This window comes from Chelonoidis abingdonii, chromosome 25 (assembly GCF_003597395.2).
Source record: "Chelonoidis abingdonii isolate Lonesome George chromosome 25, CheloAbing_2.0, whole genome shotgun sequence".
Lineage (NCBI taxonomy): Eukaryota > Metazoa > Chordata > Testudines > Testudinidae > Chelonoidis > Chelonoidis abingdonii.
In genome coordinates, this window is record NC_133793.1 from 4,212,273 (window position 1) to 4,226,816 (window position 14,544).

At 47.1% G+C, this 14,544-nt stretch overlaps 1 protein-coding gene across 1 annotated transcript; it reads right to left on the bottom strand.

The window, feature by feature from the left end:
- Positions 1–203: 203 nt before the first annotated feature.
- On the bottom strand, positions 204–14,113 carry GJB3 (gap junction protein beta 3). The gene is made up of 2 exons (XM_032802707.2): positions 13,939–14,113; positions 204–4,384 (listed from the first exon to the last, which is right to left on the bottom strand). The coding sequence occupies exon 2, from the start codon at positions 4,351–4,353 to the stop codon at positions 3,544–3,546; it is 810 nt and encodes a 269-aa protein (XP_032658598.1). The 5' UTR covers positions 4,354–4,384; positions 13,939–14,113; the 3' UTR covers positions 204–3,543.
- Positions 14,114–14,544: the final 431 nt, after the last annotated feature.

Here is a 14,544-nt window from a genome sequence, read left to right on the forward strand (position 1 = left end):
GGACTATCTTTTACGGTGTGTACGTACAGTCCCTAGCACAATAAGCCCCTAATAATGGGAGCAACGTATCCTAAATGAGATACAGTGGTCCTGTGCTGAAATCAGCAAGTGGTCCCCAGCAGAGGCCATGCCACACCGTAGACATCCCTGAGAGAAAACAGGCATGTACCAATAGATAAACAATGCAGTGTTTATTTGGCCATTCCATTACCTGGTTGATTACACAAATCAAATGTTTCTTTTGCTGCTGGGGGTGGGACACGCGTCCCCCAGCCCAGCAGGACAGCTGTAAAATACTAAATACTAGTCATGTTGCTGTGAAGCGCTTTTTGGAGCATCCTAGACAGCAGGAGTGGGGGAGGGGGCACACGAACGAAGTTGCCTGGGTTTGAGAAATCAAAACCCGCCGGGATGGATCCTCCGCTGGCGGAAACGGGCTACGCCGGTTCATAACAGCTTCGGAGCTCGTCCCAACGTGACTTTGACCCAGCAAAGATGTTTGACAAGTGGCTGCTGAATGTTTCTTGTCTATAACTTTTTCTGAGCTGTGCATTGCCTGAGAGAGAACTCCCTGCGCACTGCAGCCAATTGGCAAAATGGAGCGAGGGCTGGCCTGCTCAGCGCTTAAAACTTATACTGGCCTAGCAATGTCAGGCAGGGGTGTGAAAAAATCCCAAACCCTGTGGGTATGTCCACACTACAGCCGCCCAGCTATGGTGCTACAGAGACAAAAGGGGTTTTTCTGTCAGTGTCATTAATTCACCCTCTGAGCGGTGGTAGCTTTGTGGATGGAAGAATTCTTCCATCAACTTTGCCACGTCTACATCGGGGGTTTCACAGCCCTGAGCAACACATCTAGGGCAATTTGAATATAGCCCAGATGCTAGAGACAAAGCCATGCTCACAAACCCCCTAGTACAGATGCAGCAGAGAAGGCGGCCTTTGTTGCCATAGGGAGGTGGTGCTTTTACACAGGCAGAAAAACTCCAGTTGGAGTACGCTGCGTCTACACTAGAGGGCAATGCTGGCATAGCTACGCAGGCGCTGTAGTGTAACTATAGCCCGTCAGTGGCTACCTGGCATTCATTTTCAGGGGTGGAGGATGGGGAAATTATTAATATCAGGGGCAGGGCAGCTGCTGAGCTAATGAGAAATAAAACAGCATTTCTAAAGAGGCCGCACCTCTGAATCTCTTTTAATCTTGTCCTCTCAAATAATAATAAAATAAAATAATTTCATGGCAGTGAAATGTTTTCCTGGGATTTCTAAAGGAGCCATGTGGCCATTAGGGCACAACAGTACGAGCAAACAGACTGACCTTCTCTGTGCAGATCCTTCAAGGATGACATTGGTCCTTATGGTCTGATATTGACCAATCAGTAAATATCAGCCTGGCAATCGACAGTTTAAGGTCCCGACAGATGCCAATGTTTGCCTTTAGGACCCCCTGAATTCGTGCCAGCAGAATCCGAGACACTTGTTACTTACCCGTTATGTTTCCTAAACAAAAAAGTGCTGGTTTGGGGGTCAAAATGACTTTTTGTTTCAAAATTTAAGTTAAATTATGTAAAAATAATTTAAGTAAAAAAAAGTATAAAAAAGGTCAACATCAAAACAAAAAGTTTGGAACTTATCAAAAGGAAATCTCTCATTCGACCAGACTGGAAATACTTTTTGGATTCTCAGTTCATGAACATTTTTATAATTTTGACTTTTTGTCCTGATTCAAGATAGGAATTTTTTTTTTTTTTGAAATCTAAAAAATTATTGTGGGATGGGAGAACGTTTCCCACCCAACACTGCTGCTTGTTAATATACACAAACGCGCATCATTCATAGAGTTTGCTTTGTGAGGGTCTGGACATCTCCCTGGAGGTGCAGCTGCTCAGGACTCTATTTTAGTCAGAAACATATTGACAAAGTAATTAAAAAAATCCAAAGAACAAGAACTTCCTGCAAATATCTACACACTCAGATTCCTCATATCTTATGGGTTTATTTCTTGTCCTAGTCAATTATGCAACATCAGTTACCTGGGAGCATGGGTATGGATTTCCAACCATGGTTAACAATAAACTCACTGGGACAGAGTCATCTTTGGTATATTTTGATTGACACTTCAATTGGATTTGCCTGGAGTTACCTCAGGGATGAATTTGACACGTTTAATTTGAATTTTACATCCCAGTCCTGTTTTCAACCAGGAATAGGAGAACTCATTTGGTTTCAGCCAGAAGCTACTCAGTAACGAGGGTTTACAGAGTTTGGACAAAGCTTGAACATTAGAATATAAAATAACAAACGAAAAATTGTGAGGCCAGAGTCTCAGCTGGTGGAAATCGGCCTAGCTCCATTTACGTCATCTGAGGGTCTGGCCCAGAACAGGTCACAAACCCCGAAACTCCACTAGGCTGTTCCGCTGCTTCTTGAAAATATACAAAACTCTTTCCCCTGCAGAGTCACTGTTACTCCTGCCATTCAGTTCAGAACGGGGAAGCTAGGTCAAGGACCCACTGTTCTAGCTACTGCATCTGCTGCTTTCTCGACCACAGGCCAGTGCATTAACTCAAAGTTTTGATCTAGGATGTTTTACTAACTAAACTCCCAGGCAAAGTTTAATGCCCTCCCAAGGCACCCGAAGGCACAACCAGGGGGCTTCTTTGCTCTCTGATCTGAGTGCTTTTGGAGACAGGTTGAAGTTTCTGAGATAGATGCAAACTACAGAGACTCTCCCAAGAGACACACCCACAATCCCACTCTGTGCCCATGACTTTATTCCCACACAATTGCTAGACCCCATGGACTTGGTTCTTTGGCAAGGTCACGGTTCACTGGAAAGGCAAGGATTTGCTCACTGCTTCAGTATCAGAATAAAGCCCTTTCCATCAATGTCTTGGTTAATGAACCATCCGCTAAGGTACCGAGTCCAAGTGCCTCTCTATGCAATGTGATGGAGTCTGCGAAGGGAGCTGGTGTTTTGGGTGTGGCAGCTGCGAGTCTAGCAGAGGGGGAAGAGAATAGGAGACAAATATTGTCCTTGGCAACTTTACATTAGTCATTTCTCCTAAGACTTAAAAGCCAGCCATCTCCTCCCCTTCCCCTGTGGCCTGTCTGAGCACATAGGAGGGAAGCTCCAACCTGCAGGATTGCACGGACTGGCTTGATAGCATGTAAATAATGACAAGCATAGACTTTTGGATTCACACATCCTCCTTGGCTAGGCAAACCACCCACCTGTGCACTGCATGTTATTAGCAGCTGCAGCAACTTACTGCCAGGGTCTTGTCCTTTCTGCCCGGCCCCAACAAAATGATGGCAGCAGCCCACAGTCTGATGAACATCCCTGTATGCAAAAACTCAGTCAGCCACGCAGAACAGGGAGAGCTCCTGCCTTGGCAATGCACCTCCTCTCCCGCACTTTGTCATAGCCGTCGAGGTCCCATTGAAATACTCCAGTAAAATTTGTGGCATGGCAGACAGCCATCTTGGAAGTCAGTTTTCTCTGGCCAACATGAGGGCTTTTCCCTCCCCCAACACACCCTGTCAGATCAGAGTCAAGTTGGGAGCGGAGGCCCGGAGGGCGTCCAAAGGCTTGTTCTTGGCTTTGCCATCCTGCTGCTCCAGCTTGAGGTGGCACCGGCAGGTGGAAGCCTGGTTGTAGCTGACCAAGTGCTTGGTGGAGTTCTTCTTCCATTTGTGCAGGCTCCGGATGGCCCGCTTGAAGATGAGGTAGAAGATCTCGCAGACGGTGAGGACAATGCAGATGGCGGAGGCCCCCACCATGAAGTAGGTGAAGACCTTTTTTTCGGTCGGCCGGGCAATGTAGCAGTCCACGATGTTGGGGCAGGGGTCTAGGTTGGCGCACTTGACCAGGCGCGGCAGGTCAAAGCTATCCCACATCTTGTGGAGGATGTAGAGGAAGCTGATCTCGATGGTCAGCTTGAAGAAGAGGGTCAGCAGGTAGGTCCACCATAACCCGCCGTGTTTCTTGCCCGTGTTGCGATAGAGCTTGGGGCAGTCCTCACCATTCTTCTCCCGGTTCTTCCTCTCCCGGTCTTCCCGGTAGGCCACATGCATGATCACCAGCAGGGAGGGGCAGGTGACGAAGATGAGCTGCAGGGCCCAGAGGCGGATGTGGGAGATGGGGAAGAAGTGGTCATAGCAGACGTTGGTGCAGCCGGGCTGCTTGGTGTTGCAGTCAAAGTCCTTCTGCTCGTCCCCCCACACGCGCTCCGCCGCCACCACGTAGACCAACACCCGGAAGACGAAGACCACGGAGAGCCAGATGCGCCCGAAGGCCGTGGAATATTTGTTCACCCCGCTCAGCAGGCCCTGCAACGTCTTCCAGTCCATGGTGATGGGTGTCGGGGGAAGCCAGACTCACCTAAGTCAGAGAAAAGCAGGAGAAATAGCAGGTGAAGGGAACGCAATGGGGCATATCAGATGGCCAGATCCCCAGCTGGTATAAATCAATGCAGCTCAGCTGAAATAAGCAGAGCTTCACTGATGTACCCCAGCTGGGAGCTGATCCAAGCAGTTTTGCTCAGACACTCTAGTTTTGAAAGAACTCAAATTTCAATACCTTTATCCTCACACCAGGCTGCCCCGTCCTTGGAGCAAACATACCAGGGAGCACCCCTTTAAGAAAGGATCTGTAACTTCAACCCCTTCAAGCAGAAAAGTGCCCAGCAGGAGGGCAAAGGCTATGGGGAGCAGAGCTCTGGCTGGGGAAATTCATCCATCTGCAGAAGGCCCCTCCCCTGGGTTTCAGAGCCCAGGCTTCTGCCTGAGCGGGAACGTCTGCACTGCTATTTTTAGCCCCAAAGCCCGAGGCCCCCCTGACCATTGCCCCAGGCTTTGAGACTCGCTGTCACGGGTTTGGTTTTTCTGCAGTGTGTAGACGTACCCCGAAGCCCTTGAGGCAGAACACTGGCTGGGGTGGGATTTAGCCGGCAGAGTCATTGTGATAGCCTGCTGCACGGGGTCAATTGCAGCCACTGGGAGTGTAGTTTCTGCCCCTTGACCAACGTGGTTGCAGGGGCTCTGGTGACAGGAGAACTGGTGGCTCGGAGTCCAGCAGCTCCAGAATGGGCCCACGTGGCTGCTCTGCTCCAGAACTGCTTCCAGGGCATTTCTTTGTGGAATCTGGAAACCAGTCAACATGCTCCACCCCGCAGCTGGGAGCAGGAATGAGGCTGAGGCTTTGCTGAGTGCCATTAGCTCAAACACAGCAGGGGCCTTGAACCTGGGAGAGGAGAGAGCAGCTTCTATTGGCTCATGGGTTTTACAAGGCCAGAGGTGAAGTAGATCATAGATCTGGCACCCAATACAGTCTTCCTCCTTCCCTTCCTCCCTCTTGGTACAGACAGATCATCAGTCCAATCCAGACCCAGTTTCCTAGTGACCAAGGCTGGGATTTCCAAAGGGATTTAGGCTTCCAACTCTCCTTGCAATTCAATAGGATTTGGGTGTCTAATTCCTTAGGCCACTTTGCAAATCTCAGCCACCAAAGTCAGCCTGGGGCTGGGGATAACATAAGCCGGGTCAGAGCAAAGGGGAGCTGTCCCACCTGAACCCAGGCTACCTCTAGGTCAGCTGGTGGCATTAACCCATGCAGTGCTAGACATTTTCATTTAACCTGCTGAGTCACAGCTCATTTGGGGAGTGACTCATCTGTATTGCTCATGGCCTTGACAAAGGCTTATTAGTAAGAGATGACAAATTGGGCAAGGAACCTACCTGCAAAGCAAAGCACTGGACAATGAGCTACCTGATTTTTGCGCTCATTTACGCTGATGTAAATCAAGGATCACTTTACTGAAGTCAGCCGGTAAAAGTGAGTGGAGGATCAGGCCCTGAGATTCAGACCTAGGGCAGGACTTCTGTATTTCAATGCATGGAACACCGTGGAGGTAGATTTCAGCAAAAGAAATGCAAAACCCCAAAGGCAAGCTTTTTGGGGAGTTTGGAGCATATCCCCCAATATACAAGCTATGCAGGGTCAGCCTTCACCTTACCCCAGTAAGAGAACAAAGCAGGAGCCACATGAAACTGATTGCCAGAAACAAAAACTTGGTGAAATATTTTGCAGGTTGGGTATGAAACAACTAATTTATATAATATGCTTTTATTTCTATCAATTAACACCTGGAAACAAGAGGACGGGATAATAGTCTAGAGGGTCAGAAATGTATTAACCTTTGCTGATATTGGGGTGCGGATCTTGCAGCATGTACTAACGTGTGACCGTTCCCAGAAGAGCCAGATCCAAGGTCGTTTGGTTCTGTTTGTACAGCTGCCAGCAGAATGAAGTCCTGGTCCTTACTAGGTACTATGGTAACACACATAAATAGTAACAATGCTAATAAAAGTGACTGATCCCTACAGAGCAGGTGTGAGAATCAAAATACCCCCCAGCGTGGAAGCAGATTTGGTCCAAAAACGTCCACAGATTTTTTTAAAACAAAAAAATTGGCTTTTCTGGGGAAATTAATACTTGTGTGACAAATGTCCCTTTCTTTCAAGTTTTTGATGAAATGAATAGAAAATTTCCATTTAAAATCTAAATCAAATGAAAAATTTTGATCTGAAATGGAGTGGTACATTTTTGTTTCAATTCATTTAATCACAAAGCTCCTGAAAAATATTGAATGAAATGAAAGATTTTCATTTTCTTGGAATTTTTTTTTGATGGAAAATCCCATTTTTGATTGTCCCCATAGGGACACAGACCCACGTGGCCAGTGAGAAGTCCTATCTCCTTGCAGCTATTCCTATGAGATTATTAACAGATCAGAGGTTGGGTTTGGGTTCCTTCGGAAAGCTGGCAAAACACCCCAATGACTCATGGCAAAATTACCATTTGCTGGAGGACCAATGGTACTTCCTGTGTATTACCGTCTTGAGCACTGACTCATCCCATTCCTGCTTCGCCCCCACAAAAGCTACCCCAGGTGGCACTGGCTGAGATCTATAATGCTTAACCCTGCAGAAATATGTTCTTAATGATCCAATTGGTTTTGGTTGGAGAAAACAAGATGGTTATTACATCGAAGTGCCTGTGTGACTAGGTGTTTATTTAGGGCACTTCCTTTAGGGCTAGTAAAAAACATTTGTCCTGTGATGTTAATCTAGGCTGGGAGACAAAACAAATTATTAGCCAAGTAACATTTGCAGATGAATCACGGCTTGGGGTGCTGTCTGGGGGAACACTAATGCAATTGGCTAGTAAGGAACTCTCTTATGGGAACGGAGACAAGGCGCAGAGTGTTCGCTTCTTCCCCCTGTAGCTGCCCTGTGGCTAACCGGGGTGGCTCATGCTCTGCAGTGCAATCACGCCAAACACTGTCACCTCTTCATGGACTGGCCCAGGGCCCAATCCAGGCCTAAATCAGTGCCTTGCCCAGTGCCTAAATGGCCACTGAATAGGAACTGCAGCAGCTCCATAGCACTAGCCATCACTGCCCTGGCCTTTTCCTTCTGCACCAGATCCTGCTCCCCAGTCTCACCTAGGAAGCCCTGGTGCACTTCATTGCAATCTACAGCCTTCCCTTATAGTTCCTGCTCCTAGTCTTGCTCCGTACACCCCTCTGGTCCCTCTGTCTCCTCACACTCTCAGCCTTCTCTCATGCTGCCCCTTGTGCAAGTAACAGGCTCCTGTGCTCCACGTGCCAGGCACCAGCACTCCCCTTTTAACGCATGTCTACTTCAAAGCCTTCCTTTGCTTAATTCTTTGGCACTGATGTCTCTGCACTGTCCCGTTCCTAAATGATTGCCTCATATCGCCTAATGGCCTGGGTTAGCCCCTCTGCACAGGGACATAGTGTGCAAAGCAACCCTAGATAAATAATAATCATCCCTAATTGTATCTGCTGCAGCCCACACTTTTTAGGATGATGCATAAAGCACAACAACATGCTGGCTCCTGGCCCAAGCAAAGAGACTGAGTAATGGTGCTAGATGGATCCCCATTACTACCCTGGTTGGGTGGGAGTAGGGTGACCAGACAGCAAATGTGAAAAATCAGGACAAATCAGGACTATCCCTATAAAATTGGTACATCTGATCACTCTAGGTGGGAGGCCCATGGACAATGCTAAGGAGAAGGTCTCTGAAAGATCCTGTGGAAAAGTTCGTAGGTCCAAATCCTAATCCAATGTGATTATCTTAATTTAATAATGAGAACTTGTTCAGCATATGGATTCCCCCCCCATGTCATTTTCAGAAAAAAAACACCCCACTCCTCCCCACCTAAATATATTGTCCAAATCCTGAGATATTTCAATTCTGGAATGCTGCTGTGGTGCCTCATGGGAATTGTAGTTTAGCTGCCTCACGTCCCTGTTCACCTTGATAGACCAGCCTCCCTGGCTGGACTACATCTGCCATAATACCTTTCGGGAGGGGGCAGTGTATCATGGCAGTTGATTGGCTGCAGCGCACTATGGGAGATAAAGTTCAGCTGGGGAGCCCAGCCTGCAGAGGGGAATAGGAGCAGGAGGCACTGGAACTATAACTCCCAAGAGGCACGGCAGCAGCCTTCAAAGTTGAAATATTGTAGTTTTCTGGCTGTTCAGTGTTTTGACTAAAAAAAAAAAGAAGTCTACAGAGAGCAGACATTTTTCAGGAAAAGCTGGTTTAATCGGAACCCCAATTTTCCATCAAAAATAATTTAGATGGAAAATGTATGACCAGCCTTACGAACTCTTTGGCTGCTCCTCCTGGGATTCCCTGCCACAATCGGTCTGCAAATCTCTGAATCAGAAAGCACCACACTAACTCCATCTCTCCCTTTACAGTCAGCTCCTGCCCATATCCCACCGCCTTGCCTTTAAAGCCCCCTAAAATCTCCAAAGCCAAGGCCCTGACTGCTCTGCCTGGCCATAAAAGACCTCATGGCACCATCCTTACCAGCAGGGCTGCGGAGGGGCTTTGTCCCAGGATTATTTGCTGCAGCAGCCCCGTCTCCCAGTGTGGGGTGCTTTGTCTGCTGTCCTCTACCCCAGAGGCAGCTGCCTGGATGCAGTTTGTGATTCTATGAGACGAAGGAGGCTAAGACTATCCTTCCTTTCGGGATACTCTTCCCAGAAGACAATACACTGCCCAGGCAGGGAGTGAGCAGAGACCCCCAGGAGACAGCACTGGTGGAGCCGTCAGTGGATTCATTTACAGTTCTGCCGGGGCTCACTCCTGCGACTTTAGGGCTATGCCCCTCACCAACTTTGGAACCACCTGCCCCCTTACAATCCATCTCGGGTTTTACCTGCACGCCAGCTGAGGTTGCTTTATTAACCAGTTAGTTAGTTTCAGATGGCTGGCCAGCCCCGGAGCTAAATGCCTTCCAAACTACAACAATGAATCTCCCTGTCAACTGGGCCACACAAAACAGACAGGGTGGGTTCCCTTGCAGCCTTAACCCTGCACGCCCTGCCTGCTGTAGGCGCAAGTCGGAGGTATAGGAAAGATCATTTTGTGGGTGGTTTAATTCCTGTCAAGTTTTTAATATTGTTCTCTTGTTACAATGTCAAAGAAAAGACACACTTGGTCTAGGTGGCTGTAGAACAGTTTTTAGGTCTAAGGGCCAGGCTAGGGCACTGGACTGGAACTCAGGAGAGCTGGGTTCGATTCCTGGATCTGCCTTTGGCCCGCTGGGTGAGTTTGGGCAAGTCACTTCCCCTCTCTGTGCCTCAGTTTCCCTATCTGTAAAATGGGGATAATGATGCTGACCGCCTTTGTGAAGTGCTTTGAGATCCCCTGATGAAATTGCTATACCAGAGCTAGGTGTTGTTATATTCTCAGCTACACCAGCTGGATATCTATACAGCTCAGCTGATTTCAGAGCACCCTAAATTACACTAGTATAAATGAGAGCAGAATTTGATCCTACAGAGTGTTTCTTTCTTAGTGTCTAATAGCTGTTCCCTAGATTTTCACACTGGACTAGTAATTTGGGGTGCCCCAGTGATCGAGTGCTCAACACAAGACACACTAAAGTGGCTGATTGTCAGGCAGTGCGTGCGCTGTACAGCTAGTTAGGAAACAGTGAAGGAACCATTTCTGTCCTGGAAAATGCTAAGTCAGCACACCCCACACTTTCTCCGGGCAAGGGTCGGTTCTGACAAATTTTCTTTACTTGAAAGATTTTTTGGGGGAGAAAAAACAGCTTTGAAATTGTCAAAATACTTCATTTCCCAGGCTTCAAAATGAAAAAATCTGATTTCGTTCAAAGCAACTTTTCATTTCAAAATTTAAGCTAATTATAATAAAGAAATTAGCTAAAAACAGGTCAAAATCTAAATGAAGAAATTCTCCAAATGAAATGTTTCTGTTGACTTGATCTGAGATTTTTTTCTCACCGTTTGTGATCATTTTTGCAATTTTGACTTTCCATCCCAATTTGCGACAGGAACATGTTTCAGTGTTGTGAAAATGTTCATCAGACATGAAAACCATTCCAGTGGTGTGCTCAGTGCTTTCAGAATATCACAACCCTTTAACACCTCTCAAGCTGGAGACGCAAAAGCAGTACTCACTTTTGAGCATGCAGGCCCATGTCACTGAATCAGAGCTGTTCACTGCAATGACAAAAGGCAAGTAGTTTTCTGCTTGATTATAGCTACGGGGGCCAGGGGGGAAAGAAATGCATATAGGAGAGTCAGCTGGAGTTTATTATGCTTCTTATTTCATCAAGACAATTGTCAGCTAGATTTTGATCGCAGAGCTTTTTTCTGGTGGTGGCGGTGTTAGAGGTAGAAAGGATATAGCTGCATTTTCTTGACTTTACAGAATGGGAAGTTAGCAAAATGACCTTTACAAGTGTAAAGATGTCTCCTTGGAGATGGGATTCTTTGTGAAAGCATCAAGAGAGTAGCCCCATGTTAATTTTTATGCAATCACTGTGCAGTTTGTCAGCAAAAAGCCCATGCATCACTGAAGCAGGCTAGTGAGGGACTTAAGTGGCACAGAGACCTTTTACTGGCCCTCTGGACTGGGGTGAATTTCACCCTTTGAAAATAGCAGCGGGCAAATAATCACAGAGAGGGCCTGGAAACCTCAGCAGAGATCTTCTGCATTTCATTTTGAATTTCCAAGGAGGGCTTTGTGATGTTTGCCTTGCTTTGTTCAAATTACAGGACAATTTTTGAGTCAACATGCTTCCAGTTGTCCGGAAAAATTGTACAGTTTTTGAGTGTACACCTCTGTATTTTCCAAATTTTCATTTGGATAATTATTTTTTTTTAATACTGAAACCTGCAAAAGGGCAAATGCTCAAAATCTTTCCCTGCAAAATTGGCCTTTTTACAAAAATGACAATGTTGCCCAGTTGTCGAATGTGCTGGAATAAAACTGCAAAGCCACAGTTGCCCCAAATTCATGAGTAAATGTGCCATAACCAGAACAGAGACAACCAATGGCTTCTGCGCTTCAATCCCTATCCTGAGGTAGCAGCAAGTTCTGTAACCAAAAGCCTTGATTGCTCTTTAGAGGTCTGATCACTGGGTGTTTGAACTATTCATGCGGAAAGAATGTGCCCACGGTGATGAAATGCATCGTGGGAAGGAATAAAGGTTGTCTGGACTGGACAAGCCAGTTCTGGGTGATATCAGGAGTATTTTATAGAAGATACAAAGGCCTTGATTGAAAGCCCATTGGAATGACTCCCATTGACTTCAACGGGCTTTGGATCAGAGCCAAAAAAGAACATTCAGTTTAAGCCACTATAAAGGAAGTGAGTGAATGTGAGAGCTGGCTGAATGGTAGAAGGACTGAGTCACAAATATTTGTGAATCAAAGTTTGGTTCAGTTTGGTTCTTGGGGTCAAATTATTTGGTATCTGCAAGACTCCATTTATTTGTGAAATTGTCCACACAAAATATCCCACGTTTCATGAGTTCTAGCAGGAATGTTTATTTGTCTGGGAATTTGAACTGGAAATTCACTAGGTTGTTTAATTATATTGGGAAGCACCAAGAGGATCATGGCCCATTAGTGCTGGACACAGAATGATTCTTGTCCTCAAAAGGTCATGGTTCTCCAGAGCTGGATTCAGCCAGTGCTAAATCCCATTCTTAAAGTAAAGCACCATGTGAGCAGGCCCACTGAAATCAATGGGACTATGTATCTGATTAAACTGGGCCCGCAATGGGAATGACATCATGTGACCTAGGAGACTAAACATACCACACATAACGAAGAGGGAAGAGCCAAAGAGAACAATTTGCTAATGGCTCGTGGGCTGTAAACAGTTCATCAAGGCTCTTTAGAGCCTGCCCACCCTTCCCAGGAGGCAGGGGGTCCTAACCAAGGTCCTGACCTTGCAATGGGACCTAGGGACACGCCGGCATGGAGATTGGCCCCAAAATGTGTAACTAATATTAGTAGTTGCCTAGGTAACACCTCATCTGTGCTCCCAGCATGGCTAAAGCCTGGTTTCGCTGCAAAGCAGTGTTGTGTCTTTGTGCTTTACACAACATTACAAACATAAGAAAAATACATGGATACAGCTGGCCTCCAAAGAACCCACTTGACGCTACAGACAAACCTACAAGGCTAAATATAGACATTGCTACTCTGTTACGTTCTGGTGGCTTCTGCAGCGGAAGACAGAAAGGCCTATTAGAAGGCCCACAAACTATTCAGTGGGACACTGCTTGTAGGCATGGGACCTTATCCACATCCTCCAAGATAGAGAACATTTCAGGGACATGACTGAAGCCCCATTGCCATGACACAATGGAGTCTTGCTGTAAGCCTGTTGGGGGACAAGAATGCTGTGCCTGGATCCCCTGACTCACATCACTGTAACGCACAAGTGGACGGAGTCTCCTTCAATGGATTGATACCATGAGGCTGAAGGCTCTTCTGCTTTCTGCTGATGGCAAGGAGACCCACCCATCCCTCCGGTACAAAAGTTGCCCATGCAAACAGAGGCCTGAGGGTTGTTTGCTTCTGTGCAGTGTCCAGATGACGGTTACAGGTGGAGTGAGAGGTGAGGACCGGCCCATATGCAAAGAGAGATGGGGCTGGGTGGAGAACACTGCCCAGTGGGGGGATGCTGGGGCATTATAGGGAATTAGAGGCAGTTCAGAGCAAGTTGGTGCCCTCCAGTGGCAAAGACATTTTAGTTTCCAGGAGAATCTTTATGAGCCAGGGATAGTAATCATCAGTTCCTGGGCTTGGACAATTTAGCAGCATCCAAAGAGGGGCATAAACCCCACCAGATATAGGACCTTCCAGCATTGAGACACAGAAGCTTTCCGAAAACAACAGCCTGATTGGAAGCCAACTGACTTTGAATTGGGCCCTAACTCTATATCCTAGCAACATTTCTGAGAGACTCTCTCATGCGCCCTTTTCTCTCTGATTATTGGACCGTTCACCACGTCACTCTGGAGATAGGAGCCTTTCAGACACATTATGTTGCACCTTCTAGTGATACGGGATGGGTTATTTATTTTTTATAGCTCACACAATATATATCTTGCATGAAGCAATCAGTAATGTGAAAAACCTCAGTCTTGTTTCCCCTTCCATTTCCCCCAGACTCTTGCATTCTCTTCTGTTCTCCAGATCTAAAACTCAGCAGCCTGGCTGATTAAAATGACTTAGAGGAAAATGTGAAATAAATACAGAGATCCTTCACACTGTGTATAACTCTACTTCGAAAGGGAGGGGGAAATTGTTTACTTTGTCTTTAACAGTTGGACATTGTTTGCAAAATATGACAAATAGCTGAAAACGGGAATAGATTTACTCAGAATGTGCTCATCTGCCTAGTGAAAATACTCCACTAAGGGGTATATTTCCTTCCAGACAGAGCTGAGAGTATCGTTTACTGATCTGCTCAGGTCAGCACTGTTTCCTAGTGCTGTTCTTTGGCACCCAGCTTAGAGTCCCATATTCAATACTCCTGTGAAACTGAAGATAAATTGCACTCACCTGCACAGCTCTCTGTCTATCCCGACACTTCCTGCTTAACAAAAAAGCCGTCAGCTCCCCCAAAGCAGCCCTGTTTAAGGTCTATGCCATTGAACGACCTCCCCTGCAGAAGGGAGACAGGGAGAGAACGGCAGCATGAGGTTTCCAGCTCATCTCCATGCAACAACCTCCCTTATTTTCTGCCCAGCACAGAAGGTGTGGCCCTGCAGGAAGTGTGCAAAGGGAAGAGAATTCATCTCAGGCTGGTGAACCAGCATAAGAAGGCAGGGGGAGCAAGGGCAAGGCCCAACTTTCCCAGCCGGAGCTTCACCTGGAGCCAGGATGGCTGTGCAGCTGGAGAGCAGGGAGCGAGTTTACATCAAGCAAAAGGCCATAACATCCCTAGGCCAGGGACAGAGCCCTCACTGACACCTACATGTGCCAAATCGGCAGAGTGTTCTCGGCCCCACGGCCCGGATTCTGCCCAGTGCAGCCCGGCTTGCTGGGCCTAGCCACACATCCAGCGAGATAAGTAGGATGGAGGGCTTGATCTGGCACCGAGGCAGCCAGGTTGCTCCGGCTTCAGAGCAGGGGGGCCCTAGGAAGGGAGCCCAGAGCTCAGCTCCT